A 24,455-nucleotide genomic window follows, 5' to 3' on the forward strand; every position below is an offset into this window, starting at 1 on the left:
AATAAACATTGACGTGGATGTGGAGAGATAGGGAGACTCATACACTGCTGCTGGAACTGGAAACTAGTGCAACCTCTGTGGAAAGCAATATGGAGATACTTCAAAGAGCTACAAGAACTACCATTTGATCTAGCAATTTCATTACTGGGCATCTATCCAGAGGATAAAAAAGACATTCTATAAAGACATCTGCACTCAAATGTTTATAACAGCACAATTCACAATTGCAAAGATACAGAAACAACCCAAGTGCCCATCAATACATGAGTGGATTAAGAAAATGTGGTATATGTATACCATGGAGTTCTACTCAGCCACAAAAATTAATGGTGATTTAGCACCTCTTGTATCATCTTGACTAGAGCTGGAGCCCATTAATCTAAGTGAAATACAGCACCACATGTACTCTCCATCAAATTGGTATTAACTGGTCAACACTTAAGTGCACATATAGTAGTAACATTCATCGGGTGTTGGGCAGGTGGGAGTGGGGAGGAGGGGATGGGTATATTCACACCTAATGGGTGCAGTGCGCACTGTCTGGGTGATGGACATGCTTGAAGCTCTGACTCGGGTAGAGCAAAGGCAATATATGTAACCTAAACATTTGTACCCCTGTAATATACTGAAAAAAATAAAGTGAACTTTAATGTATGCATAAAAAATGAATAAACACATAAATGCTTGAAGGAGGGAATGAATACCTTTCTATTCCAAATTTAAGACTTTTTCCACTATACTATACAAATTCAGCATTCCTATAATAAAGCAAAAAAACTTACACATTATGCTTTTTTGTTGTTTCATAAATGATTTGCTAGATTGTCCTTTCTTCATAGCAAATGTAGTATTTTAACCTTCAGTGTAATTCACTCTCCCAACCACCAAATTCCAATTTGTAATCGAGTATTAAAACCTATCTGAATTAATGATATAAAAGGAGTAATACAGAACTACATTCAAAGTGCCCTTTATGGTGCACAGAGAATCAGAACTGAGTCAGAATATATTTTAGCTTCCAACAATGCAGACTTGCGTTTAGTCTGCCAGGCAATAATGTTATCTCCTAATCTGAACCATATTTTTATGCATTATGTTTTTGTTAACTGCCAGCATGGTCCAGACATGTGTCACAAGCATTTAAAGGACAGACTGTGATCAATTAGGATACCCAACCTCAATGTGACCTTCATTTTGGCTAATTATATGTTGATTGCTACTAATCAGCACCCTATTTGAAGTGAACAAATTGGTCTGATAGAGGGAGAAAGTAAAGAGCAGTTGCTATATTGTTTTTTAACAGCTCATTTGTGTCTGGAATGAAATTCAATGTGATTCTTTTTAATGAAGCACTTTTTACCATTTTAATTACTTTCTTTTATGTGTTGCATACACAGCACTTTTATATGTGTAGTATGCATTGTTTGTGTGTGTGTTTATAAATGCAGAAATCATCGTGGTCCTAACTCAGTAGTTCCTACCATCGTTTAAATCCAATGAAAGCATTAGTGCTTTCAGTATTCACTTTTATAAGTCCACTTAATGTAAAGTATCTCCTAATAATGTTCATGCTTTATTCAGCTTGGCTCCAATCAGAGTGAAATGTTGACATTTGCATCGATAAATAACTTTAACCTTCTTCCAAAAAAAAATGTGTGTGTGTTGGTTGCTGTGAATGTCCCTACATAGTTTTTCAGCTTTTTTAGAAAGATACTTGTGAGACCTCCAATATTTCCTCTAGAGGTGTGTGTGTGTGTGTATGTGATTGCATGTATGTATGTGATTGTGTGTGTATGCGTATGTGTGGATAAGAGACAGAGAAAATACATATGGAAGTGTGAATGTGGAGTTGGGTCATTTACCTTGTCAAAACTTCTAGAAGGCATTAGATTGCTGCTGCTACAAGACAATATTAACTTTGAGATTTGAGACATCCATTTAGCTACTCTCCTGCTAACTTAGCTATGGGGCTGACAGCAAATGCCCTAGTGTGCAGCAGGAACATGACCCATAAGGTAGAAAATAGATGTCAGCTAAGCAGCAGTGTTTTACCTAACTGCCTGTGGAGGTGGAGGTCCAGGGTGGGCTGGTGACAATAATTTCCAAAGTGCAATAGGGAGATGAAGCAAGTTAGGGCTGAGAAAGCTTTCACTAGGAGGAACTGAAGGTGACAGAGAGATTTGCAAGGATTGACTGCAGCTCACATGGATTAATCTGACCTTTCTTTGTTTTTTAATATAAAGAAAAGCAAAACCAATAGAGAACATCTTCCCCAATTCTGCTTACTCTCTGTAGAGTTACTAATTGGATGTCAGTTATTTCTGTGGTGGCTCCATGGACTAACACCGTGATCTGGTTTGGCACTGACAGGCCCCCAAAGTTCACTAATGTGAAATAATTACATAGATGATCTCTCTGCCCACATCTCGATAGTGTTGGTAAGAGACTATAATAATGATTGACTGTGGTAAATAGCCCTCATTTTGTTCATTTCTTGTGGTGATAAAACCTCAATTATGTTTTGTGAATTGTTACTGAGAATTCACTGGCACTGATAATTATTAGTTGCAGTTGTCAATATTCAGAGCATTTAAATCACCATTTTAATCATATGTGGGAAAGGAAGCAAGAGTCTAACCCTGAATATGTATAAACTACACAGGCAAAATTAAACTTGAATTATATTCTTATCTACTAATTCAGAAAATCGTAAAGTATTTTATTAAAAGTCAGTAATTGTCCTGTGGTAGTGGTCACACAAGTCTCTACATGTGATAAAATTGCATAGAACTACACACATACACAGGTACACACCAATGAGTGAATGTAAAACTGATGAAATCTGAGTAAGGTGAGTAGATTGAAACTGTCTTAGTCCTTTCAGTGTTGCTATAAAAGATTACCTGAAGCTGGGTAATTTATAAAGAGGTTTATCTGGCTCACAGTTCTGCAGGGTGTTCTGCTTCTGGTGAAGGCTTCAGGCTGCCTCCACCCATGGAGGAGAGTGAAGCGGAACTGGCATGCCTAGTGATCACAAGGCGAGAAAGGAAGCAAGAGCGGTGGGGGGAGCACCAGGCTCTTTTTAACAAGCAGCTTTCTTGGCAGCTAATACAGTGAGAACTCACTCGTTACCAGGAGGGTGGCACTAAGCCATTCGTGAGGGATCTGCTCCCATGACTCAACAGACCCCACTGGGCCCAACCTCCAACACTGGGGATCAAATCTGAACATGAGGTTTGGGAGGACAAATGTCCAAACTATGGCAGTAACAATATCAATTTCCTGGTTGCGGTATTGTGTTATAGTTATGCAAATTATTACCATTGAGGGAAATTGAGTGAAAGGTATGTGGAATCTCTGTTATTTCTCATAACTACATGTAGATCTACAATTACCTCAAAATCAAAAGTTAAAATCTATCACTGTACAGCATCTTGTTTTAACACAGCATCAACATCAAAAATTAGAGATTGGTAACTAGTACATGAAATTTCATTTTTTTCAATAAGACTAGAAAACTGATTTAGGTTTCTTAAATGGAAAACAGTGCTTTGCTCTTTATTGTGGTGGATAATTTAGAAGTCTTATCTTATAGATACTTATTTTGGTGTGTTCAAGTCAAGTCAATTCCCATCATTGTGTTCCTGCACAGATCTGTGTCTCCAAGTGCCCAGAAAGATTTTTAACCTATCTGGAAGTGCAATTTTGGTACACAAAAGACAAAAGCTACTGGGAAGACTACCGTCAGTTCTGCAAGACTAGTGCTAAGCCTGTGAAGGTATGTGTGTTTAAACTTAAAAGTAGAGAAGAATTTAACTTTTATTTTAATCTCAATTGTAACATGAGCTGTCGTTACTGGACAAACTCCCAAATCTTCTATGAAATGATTACTAAAGGTACCATTCCATTAAAACACAAACGCACATGTATACTCACAAAAACATACACACCATTTATAACATATCATTTTGCAGACTTGGGGTATTATGAAAGACTATTACTTCTGGTAAGTTAAGCTTCAACTATTCCCTGACACCAACAAATTCTCTACTTCGTGCATTTTTTGCTCTTAAAAGCTAGGAGTTAGGCTGGGCCCGGTGGCTCACACCTGTAATCCTAGCACTCTGGGAGACCGAGGCGGGAGGGAGGATTGCTTGAGCTCAGGAGTTCGAGACCAGCCTGAGCAAGAGCGACACCCCTGTCTCTACTAAAAATAGAAAGAAATTAGCTGAACAGGTAAAAATATATAGAAAAAAAATGAGCCGGGCATGGTGGCACATGCCTGTAATGCCAGTTACTTGGGAGGCTGAGGCAGAAGAATTGCTTGAGCCCAGGAGTTTGAGGTTGCTGTGAGCTAGGCTGACACCATGGCATGCTAGCTGGGGCAACAGAGTGAGACTCTGTCTTAAAAAAAAAAAAAAAAAAAAAAAAAGCTAGAAGTTAATGTCATTTGCAGCTACCATTTCATTAATGTGGTGATGAAGCCCCATAGCTCCTAAGTAATAAGTAGAATTTTACTTCCAAGACCAGTTTGATAAGAACACATTTAAAAAAACCCAAATTCCTACCTAGGTTTGAGATTTGTAAGGAAATTGTCAATTATCATTATGTTAAATAATAGTAATGGTTTCTATATTAGAGAAGATGCTGTTTTTTCCAGGAAAAAAATGAAAGATTGCAGACTCAGGATGTGGCTAAGACAAAGTCACACACCTGCAAAGGTGTGATTTGGTTTCAGAGGGTCCGGTTTGGTTATTGCTGATTTGATTGAATTATAGTTAGGACTTTTAAGAGTGTCAAGCAAAAATGTGCATGTGATAATCTTATAATGACTATCATTAGGGGGAGTCATTTGGACTAATGAGATTATTATGGAGTTAAATTTGTAAAGCACAGCATTTTCATACTGAGCATACAGGTAGTCATCACACACCCTTTGAGACGTTAACATTCTCTTCCTTCCCTTTCAGTCTCTCCCACAGCTTTTACTGGATGATGACTGTCCAACAGCGGTTTTCCCAAGCAAACCTTGTAAGTGGTAAACATTTTGCCTTAGAAACAAAAAACCTACTAATAAGTTATTTAACTAAGTTGCGTTATTTCATAGTTGATAGAACTGGGGCCAAGAATGGTCCTATGACTGGCCCTACATCCCAGCGTTGATCAGGAGGACAGTCAAAGGTGAAGCCCGTCTCCTGGCTCCAGCCAGGCAGGGTTCCCCGGGAGCTCTGTGAGACTTGGGATTTTGCTGCATAAATACACAATAATCACAAAATTGAAATTTTATTTTTAAAAGTTCAGTCAGATTGATTATTTGGTGTTTTAGGAACAGACATAAGCACACACACAGACACACTCATACACACACATACCTGAATTTAACCAAAAAATTTGTTCAGAAATTGCCTGGGAAATAGGAGTTGGACATATGCTTATTTTTATAACTTGAAATTTGAAATGTTTATATATCTCCTGAATAAATCAATATTTTATTTCTTTAAAATTATAAACTTTACTTAAGGTGATAATTTGTTTAGAAAAAAATGAAATAATCACTCATTTATCTGTCTTACGGTTGTATTTCTAACTACAGAGAAGAACTTTACATAAAAATGTCTATCACAATATTTATTTAAAGTAGCTGCCTGCCAATAAAAAGAAAAAAGAAAAGAGAAAGGAAACACTCTAATATCCAAGAGCAAGAGAATACCTAAATAAATTATAATATATTCATTAAATATTTTAGAATTATTAAATAGAAGTATTAGAATAACATGCACATGTATATACTATATTAAATAAAATGCAAACTCTTATAAGCCTTATAATGGTAAGCATGTATAAATTAAAATAAATCAAAAAAACACCTATTCAAAGAAAAGGATTGGAAAGAAATATATGAAAATGTTAAGTGGTTGTTTTGGGGGGTGGCAAAACTGTCGGCAGTTTCTCCTCTTCTTTCTTCTATTTATCCATTTTTCCACAATGTATGCCTTTCTTTTAAAATGGAAGAAAGGCAATAGTCATCAGTTGAGTAAAAAGTCAAATACAACTGAAGTTGCTACCACCAAACACGTCTTAAATATTCTCATCACTCTTCTCTGGATCATAAAAGACCCTGAAGCAAAGATGTAGGTCCCACAAGCAACAGCATTTATAGGAAGCCCTGTCTGTAGCCAAAATCAGTGTTATAAATTTTTATGCAAAAATGTAAAAATAAATAATTAGTCACCGAAGACATAATTGGTATAAGACATAGTCCCTGCCCTTACAAGTACAGTTTGGTTAAATCATACAATAAAATGTACATTGGGGATACAAAAATGAATAAGGCAAAGTCCCTTACAGTCTAGTGAGGGAGAAATTACAGTAAACCTTGCAATCAACTTGTGTTCCTTCTAGTAGGAAATTAACTATAGTACTCAATGGAATAGTATGCAGCTAATAAAATTCACTCATTAAAGAGTTTATAAAAAGAAATAAATAATATTAAAAGAAAGTCCCAAGGGAAAACACTACATGTGCTGTATGAAAAAAAAGGAAGAAAGACCGCAAAGAAATTCACCAAAATGTTAGCTCACTATGAGTGGTGGAAGGACTATGTATAGTTTTATATCTTCTTTCATATTTTCTCTACTTTCCAAATATGTACTGAACAGATTTAGTAATGGAAGCTAACAGATTGGATGAGAGTGTGCAGAAATAATATGTGGAACAAGGTCAGGGGCAGGCAGTGTCTGTTAATACCATGTTAAAGGCTCAGAAAAGCTAACTCATTCAACAGCAAAGATTTACAGAGTTCTACTGTGTGCCAAGCAGTGTGCTGGGTAATGGGTTCAAGTAAGATGAAGATTAAAATATATCTGGAGGTTTTGCCAATTGGGAGGTCATTGGGATTACTGGGAGTACGATTTCCACTCAGTGGTGGGGCAGACATCTGATGGACTGAGAGGGAGTAGAAGCAGCCAGTAGAGGCCATTATGTCAAATTTGCTGCAGAAGGGGAGGGAAGAGCAGGAGGAAGGTCGGGTGGGTACTGAAGGAATCAGCTGTAATGTAAGTGTGACAGAAGCCAGAGATGGGCAGAGAAGAGTTCATTTCAAGCCAGGAAAGTCAGAAAAGACTTTATAAAGACATATTTCTTCTTTCGTTATATCAAGTGCTTTCATATTTTCAGGTTTAAATTCCATATGAACCCATGCAAATTGGTAATATTTTATAAGAAAAAATATGAAAATGATCCATTTATGATTTTTCTTACCTCTTCATTTGAAATTGTGGTTTGAAAATATTTTTAATAATAGATTTGTAAAGAGGCAAAAATTCTATTTAATAAAAGGTCGAACAGTGATTTAACTCTTCTCAGAAATCACACTAGTCTACAAAGCATAGGCCTCTTTCAGTAGCTTTGGAATTTCTATTTCCAGCCCCTCCAAAAAAACATGTAAATGACAAAGCTGAGAGACAAATAATTAAGAATTCCCAAACAAAAATTCAGTTGTCTTAGTAGCCTTAAGTTTGAACTGGATCTTATTCTGCAAGGAATTAGTCACTCATCTCCAATTTTCAGGGTTTCCCTCAAGGAGCACCTAAGATTTTTTTTTTTTTAAATAACAAAACTAAACTGATTCAGTCATGCAATTTAGTGCGGTCTTTTTATTAAACTGTGTTTACCATGTATCAGTGTTACTCTTAAAACATATGTATGTAAAACAGTGTTACTCTTAAAACATATGTATCAGTGTTACTCTTAAAACCTATGCTGTGCATCTTATTTATGAATATACTGTGTATAAAATAATCAAGTGTAGAATGTAACTCCAGATTGTGGTACCTTCTTCCTATTTCAGTCTTAGAACCATCAGAAAATCTTCAGATCACCAAGTAATGGGCAATTTGCTATCTATATTGAGCCCTTTATATGCCTAGCAAGAATTTGATTATAAATATCAGAAAGCTTAAGAAAGGGAGGACATCATGAAAGAAGAAGGAGAAAGTGATTACTGTCATTTTATTTTTACAGTTCTTCAGAGATGTTTCCCTGACTTCTCTTCTAGAAATGGCAATTTAACAATAAGAAGTAGGATGCTGTTTCAGGATGGACATGGAAGGACAAGAAGTGTTATAGAACTCAGAGAGGCTGTAAAGTATGTTTGTTCACATTCCTATTTTCAGTTTTGATGCATTGTGTTATTGTACACAAGACTAAAGCTCCCATTAGGTTAAAGGTTGGTTATAGGAAAAAAAATTACATATTCTTTTGAAATATACATGTCACTATGGATTGGAGAACTTCATATATGTTCAAAAGCATTTAAAGAAGGAGAAACCAGAATCAATTATTTAATGGAAAGAACAATGATGCTTTTCAAAATGGTTAACTCTTTCACTATCAAAAGGTATAGACATATAACCTAAGGAAATGTATTGGTGCTACCAAATTTCTCCATATTAACTATAATGCAGTAAATTTACTATTAACATTTCCCTTGGCTGCATACCTGTGGTGCTCCATGTTATTGAAGAATATATTTCCCTGGGTGTGCACACACACATGTACACATGTGCATAAACATAAATGTACAGAGAGTTTCACTGTATAGCTTAAGTTGTTGAATTAAATATAAAAAATAACAATATTCTCAGCATTTCTCTTTCTTGAAAGGTGTTAGCAGTACAAGTAATATAGTGCAGCTCCTGCATATTTAGAATGTAATGGCAACATGGATGAATTTCAGAAATATAAAACCGTGTTAAAGAAATCACAAAATAATAATACAAATATGATTCCATTGATATAAAATTTAAAAATACATAACTATATTAAATTGCCCTGTGATACATATGTAAATGGTAAAAATGGAAAGAAAACTTAGGAAATTATTATTACAAAAGTCAGAATAGTGGTTACTTTGGGGAAAAGGGAATTGTTGCAATTGGAGCACATGAGGAAGGGGCTGACAGTATTGTAGTTATATGAATACATTCCTTCTAATAATTCATCAAACTGGACAGTAATAATTTGTTTACTTTTCAGTATGTGCTCTGTCATGCCTTACTGCTACAATGCTATCAGAGGACTAGGAAGGTGAATTAAAGATGATGTTCATTCCTGACTATAGGGATTTTGTAAGTTAAAAGCCGATCTTACCAGTTAAATTCATTTCTTACAGTGAGGTTTCTACAATATTGAGGGCATGTTGCATACAATGGAAAAGGAGCTGTTCACCATTCCTGAAAACCATGTTCTCTGTATGTGCAGCTATAGCCGGTACCTTTGCAGGTTTACTGAAGTGATGTATTGTTATGACTAGGAAAAGAATCACTACTGATAGATGGCTTCTAAAAACATGCATTGAAATTTTGCAGCTTGCAAAATTCCTTTTATCATAACAGGAACATTTCTGTTTAGTGGTAGTCAAAAAATAATTGATTTTTTTCCTTCTTTGCATTCAGTCGTATCAATAAAATCTTTGAGGCCAGGGCACTTGGAATGAAAGTGTTTGAAGACTATGCAACGACTTGGTATTGGATTCTCATGTAAGTGAAAACACATAGATGTTTCTTCTCCAGCCCCATTCTGCTTTTATCTTTGTAGAACTCTTTCTTCCAGTTCCCTATTTTTATTCATGAATAAAAGGTTGACTCAGATCTCAGTTCCTGCCATTTTCTTTTTTCAGATGGAGTGAGGATGGGTCAAAGATATTTGGAAATATACCCAGTGTTAGCAGAAATTTATAAGAATGTAAATTTTAATTTTAGTCATTAAATTACTAATAAAAGTATTCTTATAAAAGTACTCCAGAAGTCATTATAGTTATGAGAAGCTACATAACCATGTATGTCATACATACATATAGGTATGTATATGAAGGAGGAGGAGATTTAAATTTTTCAGATAAGATTTGTATTCCTAGAAAGTTAAGGAAATGCAGTCAATTTACTGGAGTGGGTAAATGTATTTGACATATCTAGTACTGTTGTTACTAGCTGGTTCTTGTGTCACCTTCTAGTGCTTAAAACTTTCTGTGGTCCCCTAGTGATCAAAGAATAAAGTGAAAACTTCAAATATTTATAAGGCCCTTTATAACCTAGCCCAACTAAATTTCTCAATTTTCATCTCCACTCATGTTTCTTGATTAACCCTCTATTCTAAACACATAAAATAATGTGCCCATCCCTAGACTGTCAAATCCCATGTTTTTGCATATTCCGTTTCCTTTCCTGGCATATCCTTTTCTGAGTCCTGGGCAACTCCACCTCATCCTTTAAAATCAGTTTTAGTGTCATTTATGAAACCTTTCTTACCTTCCCCAGAGATAATTGATTACTTGTTCCTCTGTGTTCTTCATACCCATTGTGTGTGTGTATACATACCTGTGCATACACACTCACCTTCTATATAGCACCTACCATTCTATATTTAGCCAGCTCTTTCCCTCTGCTAAACTGTGAACTCTTTATGGTGGTAACTGTGTATAATTCATCTTTATCTTCCTAACTCCTGTATGGTTCTTTGAACATAGGAGGCACACAGAAAATGTGAGTTCAAGGAACAGTTATAGAGCTGGGCACAGAGGCTTATGCCTGTAATCCTGGCTACTCAGGAGGCTGAGGCAGGAGGATCACTTGAGCCCAGGAATTTGAGGATGCAGTGAGCTATGATTGCAACACAGCACTCTAGCATTACAGCCTGGGTGACAGAGCAAGACCCTGTCTCTTTAAAACAGACAACCCCCCCCAAAAAGAACAGTTATAAAAACAGTAGGGGAGCAAGAAAGATGTATTTATATGGTGCAAAACTGTATTGTGTGTGAAATATTAGAGAGTAGTTTTTAGAGCTGTATAATTAGATTTTATGAGATTTTGCTCTTTTTGATGCTTTGTCTTAAACAATTACAGTAATTATTTTCAGCGTGTTAGGATTTATCTCCAGCAGAGATTGTAGTTTATACTTGACAGTATTTAAACTGGGACTCCTATTGTCAGGCCCAAATGTTACTAGATAATTTCCATGTTTCTTCTTCATTTGGCTTTTCACTGTTACCTGAACAAAGTATACGTTATGATAGACTCTCCTGCCCACCCCACCCCAACACAGACACGGAAACCTCCTCCAGCAGGACACCACTCACACCTCTAGACCATCAACACCTCCCTTTATTTTTAATCTTCCGCTCTCATCTATTTTGTAAATATAAAGCCAAAGTACTGATATGCTGGGACTTCGTTTATTCAGTTAGAATTTTTATGCAACAATTTAAAACACACAGAATAAACAGTTCTATTTTCTTTTTTCTCCCCTCTGATATTTTTTAATATTCCCTTTGGACTATGCCATAGAATAATCCTTCAACCATATTGAGTATTTAAGCATTAAAGTGTCTGTGATTTTAAGAGAGAATGGTTTCTGAAGTTATTATAAAAGCTTTGGCTTTGTAAGACTATGACAGTTCGACACTGTGCTGTTATTAATATCTGTCCAGTGACAGTAATTATTGAGATTTTTTTAAAAAACACAACACTTGAGACAATAAATTCAATAAATGTGCCAGGCTCTGTCTGTTGTTATGTTTGGAAACTTACAGGTAGCAGCAGAGGTGTCAGTTCTTAGAAGAGTTGGCCAAGTTTCCAATCCTAATGAGTTCTCTTTGAGGAAATTATATCAGAAGACTCTAATATGACCTTAACCTGGATATTTGGGGGGTGGGAGAAGAAGCTTCTCTAGCAGCTCAGTCAAACTCTAGGAAGAAATTAGACAGAAAATAATCATGCTATTAATTGCTTGAAAAAGTCACATGGCCCAGGAGACACAGAAGACTTACCATGGCTCCAAATAATGGCCCACAGATCACTGGGGACCTCAGATAGATGTCTGATGATGTCAGGCATCACAAACTGCTAGAGATAATTGGACCACAGTGATAATGACTACAAAATCATGGGTTCAGGGTGTGGCCAGTTATTTCTCTTGTCTTTCTGACCTGAAATTAGTCTGTTAATTCTAGACACCCGTATTGCACAAGGTTCCCACTAGTCACCAAGTAGATAGAACAGAACAAATTCATCATGGATACATTTTACAATTTATCACTTAGTAGATAGGTATAAAGGGAAAAAATAGGACATGGCAACCATGGAAGATAGATCAAAACTGTAGGTTGGAGGGGTTGTATTTTTCCTTGAACAATGACTGATACTGGACTTAGTTTACCTAGGCACACAAAGATGACTCATGTATAAAGTCCTTGATGGGCTACTGTTTCATATGGAAGTCTTGATGGAAACCATTATTTATACTTTTTAACATTTTAAATGTTTCTATAGCCAGGTCAAATAAAACAACCTGAGAATCATTTTGAATAGAACAAAATGTGTTGTCTTGATGTTTTCATTATGCTATGCTTAGCACACTGGACCTCTGTATTTATTGTGGGTGTTTTTTTCTTTAGTGGCCTGATTATTGCCATGGTCCTTAGTTGGATGTTTTTGATACTCATGAGATTCGTAGCTGGATTCCTCTTCTGGATTTTCATGTTTGGTGTGCTTGGAATTATAGGATATGGTAGGTATCACTCCCCTTAAAATTGCTAAATATTAGAATAATCTTGTTGTTTTCAGTTGCTGTTATCAATTACCAGAAAGCATTTACTTGCTGTGGGTTTAATTATTCTTCACCCCTACAAAAGCTTTAAATTTAGAAAAGTTATTTAACTTTGCATATATTGTCTCTATAACTTTTTTCTTCTATATCTTGAAAAAAAAATGCTCTGCTCTTTTCCTTACCAGCCTTTGGTCTCATGCCCCATGGTTCTTAAAAAGGAAGTAAAAGGAAACCTTTTCAGATTAATGAAAAACATTCCAGGCAATCTCTTTTATTCCTTTAACCTTCCTATCTGATCAAAGACCAGGTCTGCATACTTACAGAAGTGTGATCTATTTTTCTCTTTCAACTTAGATAGTAGTTTTAAGCCAGGTACTGTCACACCTTTTAGTAATTGATACTCCATGGTGAAGCACTGCCCTCTAGAGGCAGGTATTTTGAATTACACGCATATGGAGAAACTACTTCATTTCAAGGAATCTAACCCCTGACTCAATCCCCTCAAAAGCAGTACATGTAAGTTATGTACAATGTGAATACTAAATGAATAAAAGTGTTTCCCATGGAATATCACTTACAGGAGCTTCCTTTCAGTCTTCTAAAAAATGTATGGGCTAATATGAATGTTTGAGAGGTTTCTATTCAAAATAATTATTTCCCCTACAATGCCATTTGGATGGACAACACAGGTTTATGGTAATAGACACCAAAAATAAAAATCTCCTATTTCTATCACTCAAAGAAGAAAAGCTTTACGTGTATTAAGATAAGAATGCACTTGAATCCCTAGGCTGTATAGTTAGCCTGGGTTCTAATCCAGCACCATAACGTACAACTGGATAACTCTGGAAGTTTCTTAGTGATTATAGGACCTAGTTTCCTTATCTAGAAAATCAGCACAATAATGGTCTCTCCATCTCAGAAGATTCTAAAGATTAAATGAGACAATGAATATAAAGCTCTTAGAACAGTGCCTGGAACATAGCAAACAATCGATATGTGTTGGGTTGTTGTTATTGTCCTCCTCATTATCCTCAATGAATTTCTAGTCAGTCATTGAAGTCTTCTCAGGCATTCCTTATCTGCTCCGGCTGTGCAGCTGCTCAGGAATCACACCTGGACTTCCTCCTGAGCATAGCCAGGTGACAGATTATATAATAGGTGGAGCAGTCTGGTGGAGGAGCACAGAACTGCCATCCCTTTAATCAGAAACTCCAAAGAAAGCTTTTTTTAAAAAAAATGTTTTGTTTTTGTGTTCCTGCTTGAAGCTCAAAATAACCCCTGCCCTTTTCCACTGGAGAGTTTGGGCATGTGATTCAATCACTCTTTTATTTTTATCAAGAAGAGAAGGGCAGTAAAGTCTGCCATTGGCTTCACTGAATTGTCTTAAGCAGCAAGAATAATCTTAGTACAATTTTGACAATGGAAAAGGTGAAAGATGGTCAATATATAAAAAGTGCAGATAAAACAACTGATTTCAGCTCCCTATTGACTTCCTAGGTAGTGCTAACACAGCAATTAATGGTGTGACAAGTATTTTTTGGGTGAGGAAATGTCCAATTTGGTTAGAGAGTGTCAGTTACCAGATGTAACTGACCTCTGCTACTATCTTGGACAACTGACTTTCTATATTTCCTATTGACAGCAGCCCATTTACTAGGGCAAAGAACAATGCAGATATGTCATACTGAGCAGAAAAAAAGCCAGACTGTTTTTGGCCAATACTCACGTACAGCAATGGAACAATTTTCATTGACGAGAACAAGTTAAGTGGTACACAGGAGAGGCCATGTGACACTGTGGTTATGAGCATGGATTTAAAGGATGAAAAAGGGACAATCCCAGATTTACCACGTTAACCACGTGATCCTCTGCAAATATGTAATCTCTCTAATTCACAGTTTCCTCAACCACGTAATAGGAATCTATGAATACTAAACAAAGTAATGCATATAAAGAACTTAGAAATCTGCTAGCATATAGTAAATGTCCAGTAAATAGTATCTATTGTTGTTGTTGCTGTTATTGTTATGCAGAAATATTATTGAGAAAAGAGGACTGAAGCCCAGGGACTATAACTTAAAAAAAAAATTAGGACAGGAGAGAAAGCAAAAGAAAAAGAAATTGGAAAATATTGCCTGGACTTTCACGTCCACCAGTCTGAGGGAACTAAATAGTCTGAAGGGCCCTTTTGCTATGAAATAATGGCATAAAAAAGAGTATTATGGTATACTGTTTTATGTAACACAGTATTTTGATAAACTTTAGGAAATAAAGGAAATCTTCCCAAAAGAAAAAAATGTTTAAACACATGAGCTAAATTCGAAGTGGGGAACCAAACAGGAAACACGTGTGAAGCCCTGGATGGCCCGTCCCAGTGCGGGACTCAGGAGACTTAGAGCAGGGTCAGCAGCAGAGCAGGGATCGCAGCTGAAACTCCTGGAGCAAGTCTGGGATCCTGCAAAATGTCTGGCGTGACTTCAGTTTGGTAGTACCCTTTGACTGCCAACAGAAACAGGTGTAAATCCCCTCTAGATGAAACTTTCTTAATTTAGGTCACTGGGTTTCCACAGATTCAGATCTACAAAATCTGAGATTACTGAACAAGCAAGAAAACAGTCCTGTGTGTGTGAAAAATCAGTGGAAACTATAAACAGCAGACTGAGGTCTCCAAGAACTCAGATAAGGTAATTAGTAGATATAAATAGGAAATAACCATGCATAAAATGTTTAAAGAATTAAAGATAGAATCACAAAAACAGAAAATCAAAAAAAGTGTCCAGGCATACATGAAGATGAACTGAACAGAATTTTTCAAAATAAAAATAAATGGTTAGATTAAAAATTGGTAAGTTAAATGGCAAAATACAGAATTAATGAACTGAAATACGAATCTGAAGTAATTACCCAAAATACAGCAGAATGTGACAAGGGGGCAAAAATATGATTAGGTGGTTAAGAGAGAGAATAGGTGGAGAGGGGCCTGATATATATATCAGCCATATTTGAAAGTTATTGGCTGAGAATTTTCTAGAACTGATGAAAATATAAGGGTACATTTCCTGTATCCATAGATACAGGAAGCTCAAATTATACCAAGGAGAGTAAGGGAAAAGAAATCCATATCTAGTCATACATTCTTTTATTCATTCAACAAATATCAAGTGAGCAGTGTGTGCAGGCACTATTTTAGACTCTTGACATGCAATACTAAGCAAACAGGCAAAGTTCTTACTCTGTTGAAGCTTATCACCTAAGTAAATTATATGTTGGAGGTGATGATTGCTATGGAAAAAAGAAAAAATGGAACAATTAAAGGGGGATTGAGAGTGCCATGACGAGGAGTGACAATTGTAGTATTAGTAGGATAGGTCTATTTGAGAAGAGATCTGAGAAAATGCTTGAAGAAGACAATGGACTTAGCCAGCGGAGATGAGGGAAAAGTTCCAGACAGTGGGTACAGCTAAAGCAAAGACCCTAAGGTAAGAGTATGTTGAAGAAACAGCTAGAGGGCTGGTGTGGATGGGTATACTGAGTAAAGGAGAAAATAGCAGATGAGGTCATAGAATTTGGGGAGGGCCAGAGCTTTGTAGAACATTGTAAAACCTAGGCTTTTACTCTGAGTAAAACGGGGAGGCATTGTAAGGTTTTGAGCAGAAGAGATATGTGATGTGGTGATTGCTCCAGTCCGTGTTGAGAATAGACTATAGTGGGGCAAGAGTAGAAGCAACGGGACCAGTGAGAAGGCTATTGCAGTAGTCCATGTGACAAATGAGGGAAGCCAAGGGTGTAGCAGTGAAGATGGTCACACATGTTTTTAATGTATAACCAGCTGTATTTCCTGATGGATTGAATGCAGCTGTGGGAGAGAGTAAGGAGAAGAAGGAAAACGATTCAATAAAAATATAGGACGTGTAAGAAAGGATGGTGAAAGAAAATAAATTAGTGAACATGTAGGTAAAGCTAAACTATAACTTTGCCTGTATAAAATAATAATAATGTCCAGTTTTTTAGATTAAAAGTGTACATTAACTAAATTATTGAGCAATAATCAGAGTGGGATGATTATTGAGTTATCTAAAATCCAGGCCAGGTGCAGCGTCTCACGCCTGTAATGCTAGCACTCTGGGAGGCTGAGGCAGGAGGATGGCTTGAGGTCAGGAGACCAAGACCAGCCTGAGCAAGAGCAAGATCCCATCTCTACCAATATTAGAAAAATTAGCCAGCGTGGTACACCTGTAGTCCCAGCTATTGGGGAGGCTGAGTCAGGAGGATCACTTGAGCCCAGTAGTTGGAAGTTGCAGTGAACTATGATGATGCCACTGTACCCTAGCCAGGGTGAAAGAGCAGACTCTGTCTCAAAAACAAAAGGAAACAAAACAAAACAAAATTGTATTTCTTTGTTAAAGTATTTTAAGCTTGATTATTAAGTACACACATAGCAAATTTTCAAGGGTAATCTATTACAAAAATAGATAACTCTAAATCAGTAGAGAAGAAAAATGGAATATAAGTAAACAAACAAAACTCATCAATTTTTAAAAGACAAGAATCGGAAGAAAATTACTGTAGAAGCAAAATAGAACAGGAAAAGCAAAAGTGAGAAGGTGGAAACAAATATAAATACATCATTACATTAAATATAATGATTTAAACTCACCAATTAGAATACAGAGATTGTCAGGTCATATTAAAATATACACATAAAAATTGGAGCTGCATGTTATTTACAAAAGTTGCACAACATATAAGGAAATAGAACCTTTGAAAGTAAAGGGATTGGCTGGGTAAGGTGGCTCACGCTGGTAATCCTAGCACTTTGGGAGGGTGAGGGGGAAGAACTGCTTGAAGCCAGGAGTTCAAGACCAGCCTGCACAAATGTTTACTTTTTTAAAAAGTAAAAAAAAAAAAAAAAGAGAGATGGTTAAAAACATACGAGAAATCATTAACAAAGGAAAACCACAGAAGCAGTAATAATATCAGACAAAATAGGTTTAGAATAAAAAGTATTAGTAGGGATAAAAAGAATTGAATTCACTAAAAATGTTACAATTCTAAACCTGTATGCATCTATTAAGATAGCCTCAAGATTCATAGAACTTCAAGGATAAGTAAATAAGCCAATAGATAATAATTGGTATTGGGTATAAATCTCCCTTAGGGGGAAGTTTCAACACATCTATCTACTGGACAAATATACCATAACGTGTTTAACCAGTCTCTACTGATGGACCTTAAGATTCTTTCTAGTCAAAAGGATATTTAAAGCCAGATGTGGCCACAGTCATCCAGGCAAATGGTGAAAATATTTACATCAAATATAGCAACACATTTAGACTATTAAGGACAAATACAATATTTACTGTGTAAATGTGTATCTTTGTAGAAATGACAAGTTCCATGTAGATATATTTGATAAGCACATAGCTTCTATTTCAGAAAATAATATTTTATATTAGTCTGTTTTTCTTTTTTTTCAAGGAATATGGCACTGTTACCAGGAATACAGCATTCTTCAGGAACATCCAAATGCTACGTTATCTATATATGACATCGGGATTCAGACAAATATAAGCCTGTACTTTCAACTGAAACAAACATGGTTCACATTTAGTGAGTAGATTTTAAAAACTGGTTTTGTCAATATTTTAATAATGTGAAAGTATATTTTTGCTTAAGGGAAAGCTTGGATTGGTGTAACCTGTTAAATACACTTACCACTAATGCCATAAAAGGTAATACGTCTACAGTCCTCCAGCTATAGTAAAATTATTGTATAATCTAAGAAAATACTACTTTACAATGATCTCAAGCCATTTGCCTTCAACTTAATATTATGTGGTTGTGGACATTTATAGACATTAACCTGATGTCTAAGAAAGATATTTAAAGAGAAGCAAATGCTTGATTTTTTAAACTTGTTTTTAAAAAGGAAAAAGAAAAAAAGAAACAACATTTTTTCATAACAAGACATTTTAACTGTCATAGAAATTGTAAGTAATAAGTAACTGAAAATAAATTTACATTTTTGAAGTGTTTATTCAAACTATTGTATATGTTGGGGTAATATTAACAAAATTTTTAAAGCAAAATGATTTCAGAGATGGCTTTAATCTTATATTCCTAGAATGGCTTTATTATAATATTCCTTGCCCTGGACAGATTCGTGTTCTTTAATCAAGATTTTAAAAATAACCTGTAATTACATGCTGCTTTAAAAAAATTCATCTTTATATTGTGGAAGTTAAAGAGCCAGGTGAGACATATTCCAGGAAGCCTGGTAAGGAGCCCGGAAGGAATCTCAGACGGGGGGGCAATATCTTGCTGGGGCATCATGATTCCAGGCATGGGTCCCATCACATAAATTTGAACACTTGATTTGGCTGCTACATTCAAGAATCCTCAGGCTTTCAAAGACAAGTTCATGTTATGTCACCAGAGTGCCTTTTTAGTTGTTTGTACCATTAGAATACTCTCCTGGTGACCAAAATGCAGACATATGACACCTAAGACACTAATGTCCTGGGATCCAAGCATATGGGAAGCAAGATTACCAATAAGGAACTTTTTAAGCAAAGAGGCTCGGACAGCCTTGGGGGATGTTCTCTTCATGCTGATGCCAACCTTGATAACCTGGCTATGCAGTGCAGATGTCCCCACCAGATGCCTTTTGTCTGCCAAATTCAGTTTTTCTCTTTTCCTTAAATAATGCTGGGTTAAAATACCAAGTTCTTTTTCTCTGGCTTTCCATCTAGCCCTTATGCAGACTAGTACACTTCACTTACATTATTTTTTCAAATATGTTGCAGAAGAACTGGTTCATTTATAGCTTTTTCTTTTTAACTACAAAAATCAGGCATCTTGGGAATTGCATCCCCCTCTTTTTTCCTGAATTTGAGTGATTATACATCTCTTGCAATTCGCTTACTGTTATCTATCATTTCTAAAGGTGGTAAATTTCACCCATTATATATTGAAACCTCTAGTTTTGCTCTTGGATGGATCTTAGTCACAGGTTCTGCGGTCACCTCCTGCTGTCTTGTAAGACCCTTCCACACAAAATCATTGAGATAATCAGAATCTGCCATTGGAACAGTGAAGAGATGTACTTTTAGGAAAATACAAAACTTATTAAAATTTTCTAATCTTACCAATCACTCCTCAAATAAGCCTCAGCTGTCATAACTAATTTATCAGACATTAATTGATTACCTGCTCTGTGTTTGGACAAATGCTAGGTGCCAGAGACAATGGAATATATGTGAAATTATGCTCATTGACAAAAACACTGAGAATAAGCAGAATGATAGATACAAAAATTATAATTTGCATCTAGATTATGTTAGGAGATGGTTCTATTCCCACCTCTGCTATTAAGTAACTTTATGACCTTGGGTACATCTCTTGGCCCCCAGGTGCCAGTTTCCACCTCTGTTAAGTTACAGTTATACTAGCTGCTCTATAGGCATCGAATATATTTCTATTATTTGCTCTTATTCAAACAAAAGGGGGGAATATAGTACAATTATGTGTTGCTTAATGACAGAAATACGTTCTGAGAAATGCATTGCTAGGCGATTTTGTCCTTGTGTGAATATCATAGACTGTACACAAACTTAGATGGTGTAGCCTACTATACAACTAAGCTCTATGGTATATTGCATAACTCCTAGGCTACAAACCTGTACAGCATGTTACTGTGCTCAATATTGTAGACAATTGTAACACAGTGGTAAGTATCTGTGTACCTAAACATATCTGTAGAAAAAGTATAGTTAAAATGTGGTATAAAAGATTAAAAATGGTACACCTTTATAGGAATAGGATGCTTACTGAGAACAGAACTTGCAGGACTGGAAGTTGCCCCGGGTGAGTCAGTGAGTTAGTGAATGTGAAGGCCTAGGACATTACTGTACATTACTGTAGACTTTATAAACATTGTACACTTAGGCTACACTAAATTTATTTTTAAAAGTTTTTTTCTTTAATCAACAATAAATTAACCTTAGCTTACTGTAACATTTTACTTTATAAACATTTGAATTTTTTAAGCCAATTCTTCTGTAATAACACTTAGCTTAAAACATACATTGTACAGATGTACAAAAATGTTTTCTTTCTTCATATTGTATAAGCGTTTCTTAATTTTTTTAATTTATTTTTATTTTTTAAACTTCTTGGTTAAAAACTAAGACACAGACACACACATTAGCCTGGGCCTACACAGAGTCAGGATCATCAATATCACTGTCTTCCAGCTCCACATCTTGTCCCACTGGAAGGTCTTCAGGGGCAATAACATGCTTGTTTCTCTCATCTCCTGTGATAATAAAGCCTTCTGGAATACCTCCTGAAGGACCTGCCTGAGGCTGTTTTACAGATAACTTGTTTTTAATAAGTAGAAGGAATATACTCCAAAATAACAATTAAAAAGTAGAGTATAGTAAATACATAAACCAGTAGTCATTTATCATCACTATCAAGCGTTATGTACTATACATAATTATATGTGCTATACTTTTATATGATTGGCAGCACAATTGATTTGTTTACACCAGCATCACCACAAACATGTGAGTAATGCATTGTGCTATAATAGTTATGACATCACTGGGCCACAGGAATTTTTCAGCTCCATCATAATCTTATGCGACCACTGTTGTATAAGCAGTCCATCGACTGAAGTGGCGTTATGCAGCACATGATTGTATGATAAGTTAAAAAAAAAACAGTTACATTTATCTAATATCACCATTTTAAATATGCAATTTTATAAAGGTAGCATTTTAATATACAATATTTTTCACAATGCAATTTCAGAATTTAAAGTGATTCTGATATATTTTATTTTCTTAGGTTGTCCAAAGAAGATAATGATTTTAGCATAACATGGCAATTCGCTACAATTTTGGACTCAAATTAGTATTTTATAATAAAAGAATAAAATGGGCATAAAAACATAAACACATAGTTTAACTATAATAAAAGAAGGTGTAGAAACATGATGATACATTACATGAAGATCTTCCCATAGCTCTGGGTTAACTGATTTCTACTTTCTTGGAGATACTAACTGGTATGTGATAGAATATCAGAATTTTAGTGGTATAAGAATAGAATGAAATAATGATCTCTCCATTAGTGGATATGTTGAAGCTTGAGCAGAATAACCATCTAGCAAGGAGGTTATAAAAAGTTTCCTTCACTGGTGGGAATTTAAGTTTCCATTAACTTTCTTTTATACTTTCAGATTCTGTTATTGGTAATGCCATATTTTCTGGATTTTGATAACCACACCTTGTCACTTTTTAACATTTCTAAAATCAGGATGCATCTTAACATATTATTGAATAGACACTTAATGAAGGGTTTCTTTACTTTTCCTAAAAACTTAGTACTAAATTAAAGGTGTGTCTTAAAATTGAGGAAATATAACAGTTGATACTATTTGCCTTCAAGTTAAAAAAAAAAACTAACTCAAGCTACCTGAAGAAAAAAGAAAATTGGAGCAGGCTGGGGAAAGAGCAGGGGATGTTTACTATAAAAATATAGAAGCATCTCATCAAATTCAAAAAAACAGAAAAGCAACTAGTCTTTCAAGTTTACCTGGATCCAGGAAACAAAAAGCCAAAAAGAACCCAAGATTTCCTCTTCTTGCTGTCTTTCTTTATACACATATACTTCATTCTTTGGAGATTCACTCACTTCACATTAAGACGGTTTTGACACATTTTGTGTAACCCTCACTTCAAGATTTATAAACTTTGATTCAAAACTAAACTAGGGGACCAGGTGCAGTGGCTCACGTCTGTAATCCTAGTACTTTGGTAGGCTGAGGCAGGTGGATAGCTTGAGGCCAGGAGTTTGAAAGCAGCCTGGGCAATATTAAGACCCCATCTCTACAAAAAATAAAAATAAAAAAATTAGCCAGGCATGGTGGTGTGTGCCTTGTAGTCCCAGCTACTTGGGAGGCTGAGGCAGGAGGATCACTTGAGCCCAGGAGTTGGAGGTTACAGTGAGCTATGATGGCACCACTGCACTCCAGGCTGGGTGAGAGAGCGAGACCCTGTCCCAAGAAGAAAAGTGAAGAGAGAAGAGGGGAGGGGAGGGGAAGGGAGAGGAGAGGAGAGAGGAGAAGAGAGGAGAGGAGAGGAGAGGAGAGGAGAGGAGAGACAAGACAAGACTAAACTAGATTCCCTTAGTTTTAATTCTCAGACTTTTATTGGCTAAGAGGTGTTGAGTTTGCACTGTGATTCCATCAGTGGTGGCCACCATGGTGGGTGGAGTCACAAAAAGTCACAAAATAAAAACAGGGTGGCCAAGAGCCTGCCCTACTAATCATCAAGGACAGTTAAGAGATATTGCGAGCAAGGCAGGCAGCCCTTTCTTCCTTCAGTGTCTACTGTCTAATTTCTATAAGTGGTTTGAAATATTTTTATGGATGAAATGAAGCCAGTCCAACTGAGATGTTCAAGTTCTAGCTAAAGGTTTTAACCTGTATTCCTTAGCATTTCTTGGAGGTTTTGAAAGTGAATTTCTAAGATAGGCATTTTTGAAAAGGTAGCACTGCTTAAATGATGAGGTGTCGGAATTGACAGAAATAATAGTAAAGCTCAGTTCTGAATTTTGCAGAGAAAGTTTGTTTTTATGTATTGATTTGTATTACAGACTGATTTTTTTTCCCGTTCAAAGTGATAATACTCTCCACCATTGAAGTGTGTGTCATCCTCATGCTGATCTTCCTCAGGCATCGAATCCGTGTCGCCATTTTCCTGCTGAAGGAAGGGAGCAAGTAAGGCCCTTAACGTAGAAACTCAGATTATGTATATCAATCCGTAAAGCCAGTCACTGTCTATTGCATAGATGCCCCAGACTATTTTCCCTTTTAGAAGACTTGTTAAAGAAAACTATTTTCCATTCAAGAAGACTTGTTCAAGTTCAACACTGCCACTTATTAGAAAGGTCATTGCTAACAAGTCCTTTAATATCCCCAATCTCAATTATAGTAGGGTAAAATAAGAATAAAACCTGCCTAGTCTATGTATTTGCATTTTTTGAACACCAAATGTGTGTAAGGAAAATTACATATGTGAAAGTAAGTGATAAAGTGCTATGAAAAAGTTGGCTATATTACATGTTATATTATTTCCATACTGTATATTATATCATGTGTTAATATTAATGGTTGAAATCACTTGCATAAATTTAAATCACCATAATTCTATAAAGTCAGTTATGTGCTATTACCACTTCTGTATGAGAGACAAAATTTTCTAATAGGACAATTGATTCTAGCAACAGCAGACTACACATTTTATATCAAAAGCTCATAATCCTGGAACATTTTATACCCAGAGCCATTTTTATTTTTAAAAAATGTTACAAAATAAACACTAAATATTTCATAAAATTCATGCTGAGAAGTAATAACACCTATAGTTTCCAAACTATTCCAAAAGGTCACTCGAGGAAAATATTCTAAACTTTTTAATAATGCATGGAAGAAACAAGGAAAGCAGTATTGTAAAGCCAATAGGTCATGATTTCTATTTATCAATAGAATTATGGAAACTAAGTTGTTAATGACCAAGAACCAAATTATTTTTAATAGTACTTAAGGATTTTTTAACAAAATTACATATTATTACTCAATAATAATAGAACCACCTGAAACCGGTGGTTTAAATAGTTAACAAGCAGTTTGTTAAACTCTCTCTCCTTCCCACAATGACAGAAGCCCTATCATTAGCCACTGAAAACTAGTGATTTGCTGGGTTTATTTCTTAAATAGTGTGTATGATATTGTGCAGTTCACTGTAACTTGCTCTACTTATTATGCCCCTAAAGATGCA

At 35.7% G+C, this 24,455-nt stretch overlaps 1 protein-coding gene across 1 annotated transcript in view; it reads left to right on the forward strand.

Annotated features, from left to right (window-relative positions):
* Window positions 1-24,455, forward strand: part of SLC44A5 (solute carrier family 44 member 5) — a 53,222-nt gene that overhangs the window by 15,637 nt on the left and 13,130 nt on the right. Inside the window, exons 3-9 of the mRNA XM_045547732.1 lie at window positions 3,653-3,778; window positions 4,971-5,031; window positions 8,023-8,146; window positions 9,456-9,539; window positions 12,452-12,564; window positions 18,085-18,216; window positions 23,296-23,395. Coding sequence (XP_045403688.1) covers window positions 3,653-3,778; window positions 4,971-5,031; window positions 8,023-8,146; window positions 9,456-9,539; window positions 12,452-12,564; window positions 18,085-18,216; window positions 23,296-23,395 — 740 coding nt within the window. The remainder of the gene's footprint in view (window positions 1-3,652; window positions 3,779-4,970; window positions 5,032-8,022; window positions 8,147-9,455; window positions 9,540-12,451; window positions 12,565-18,084; window positions 18,217-23,295; window positions 23,396-24,455) is intronic.

Source organism: Lemur catta, chromosome 3 (genome assembly GCF_020740605.2).
Source record: "Lemur catta isolate mLemCat1 chromosome 3, mLemCat1.pri, whole genome shotgun sequence".
NCBI classification, from domain to species: domain Eukaryota; kingdom Metazoa; phylum Chordata; class Mammalia; order Primates; family Lemuridae; genus Lemur; species Lemur catta.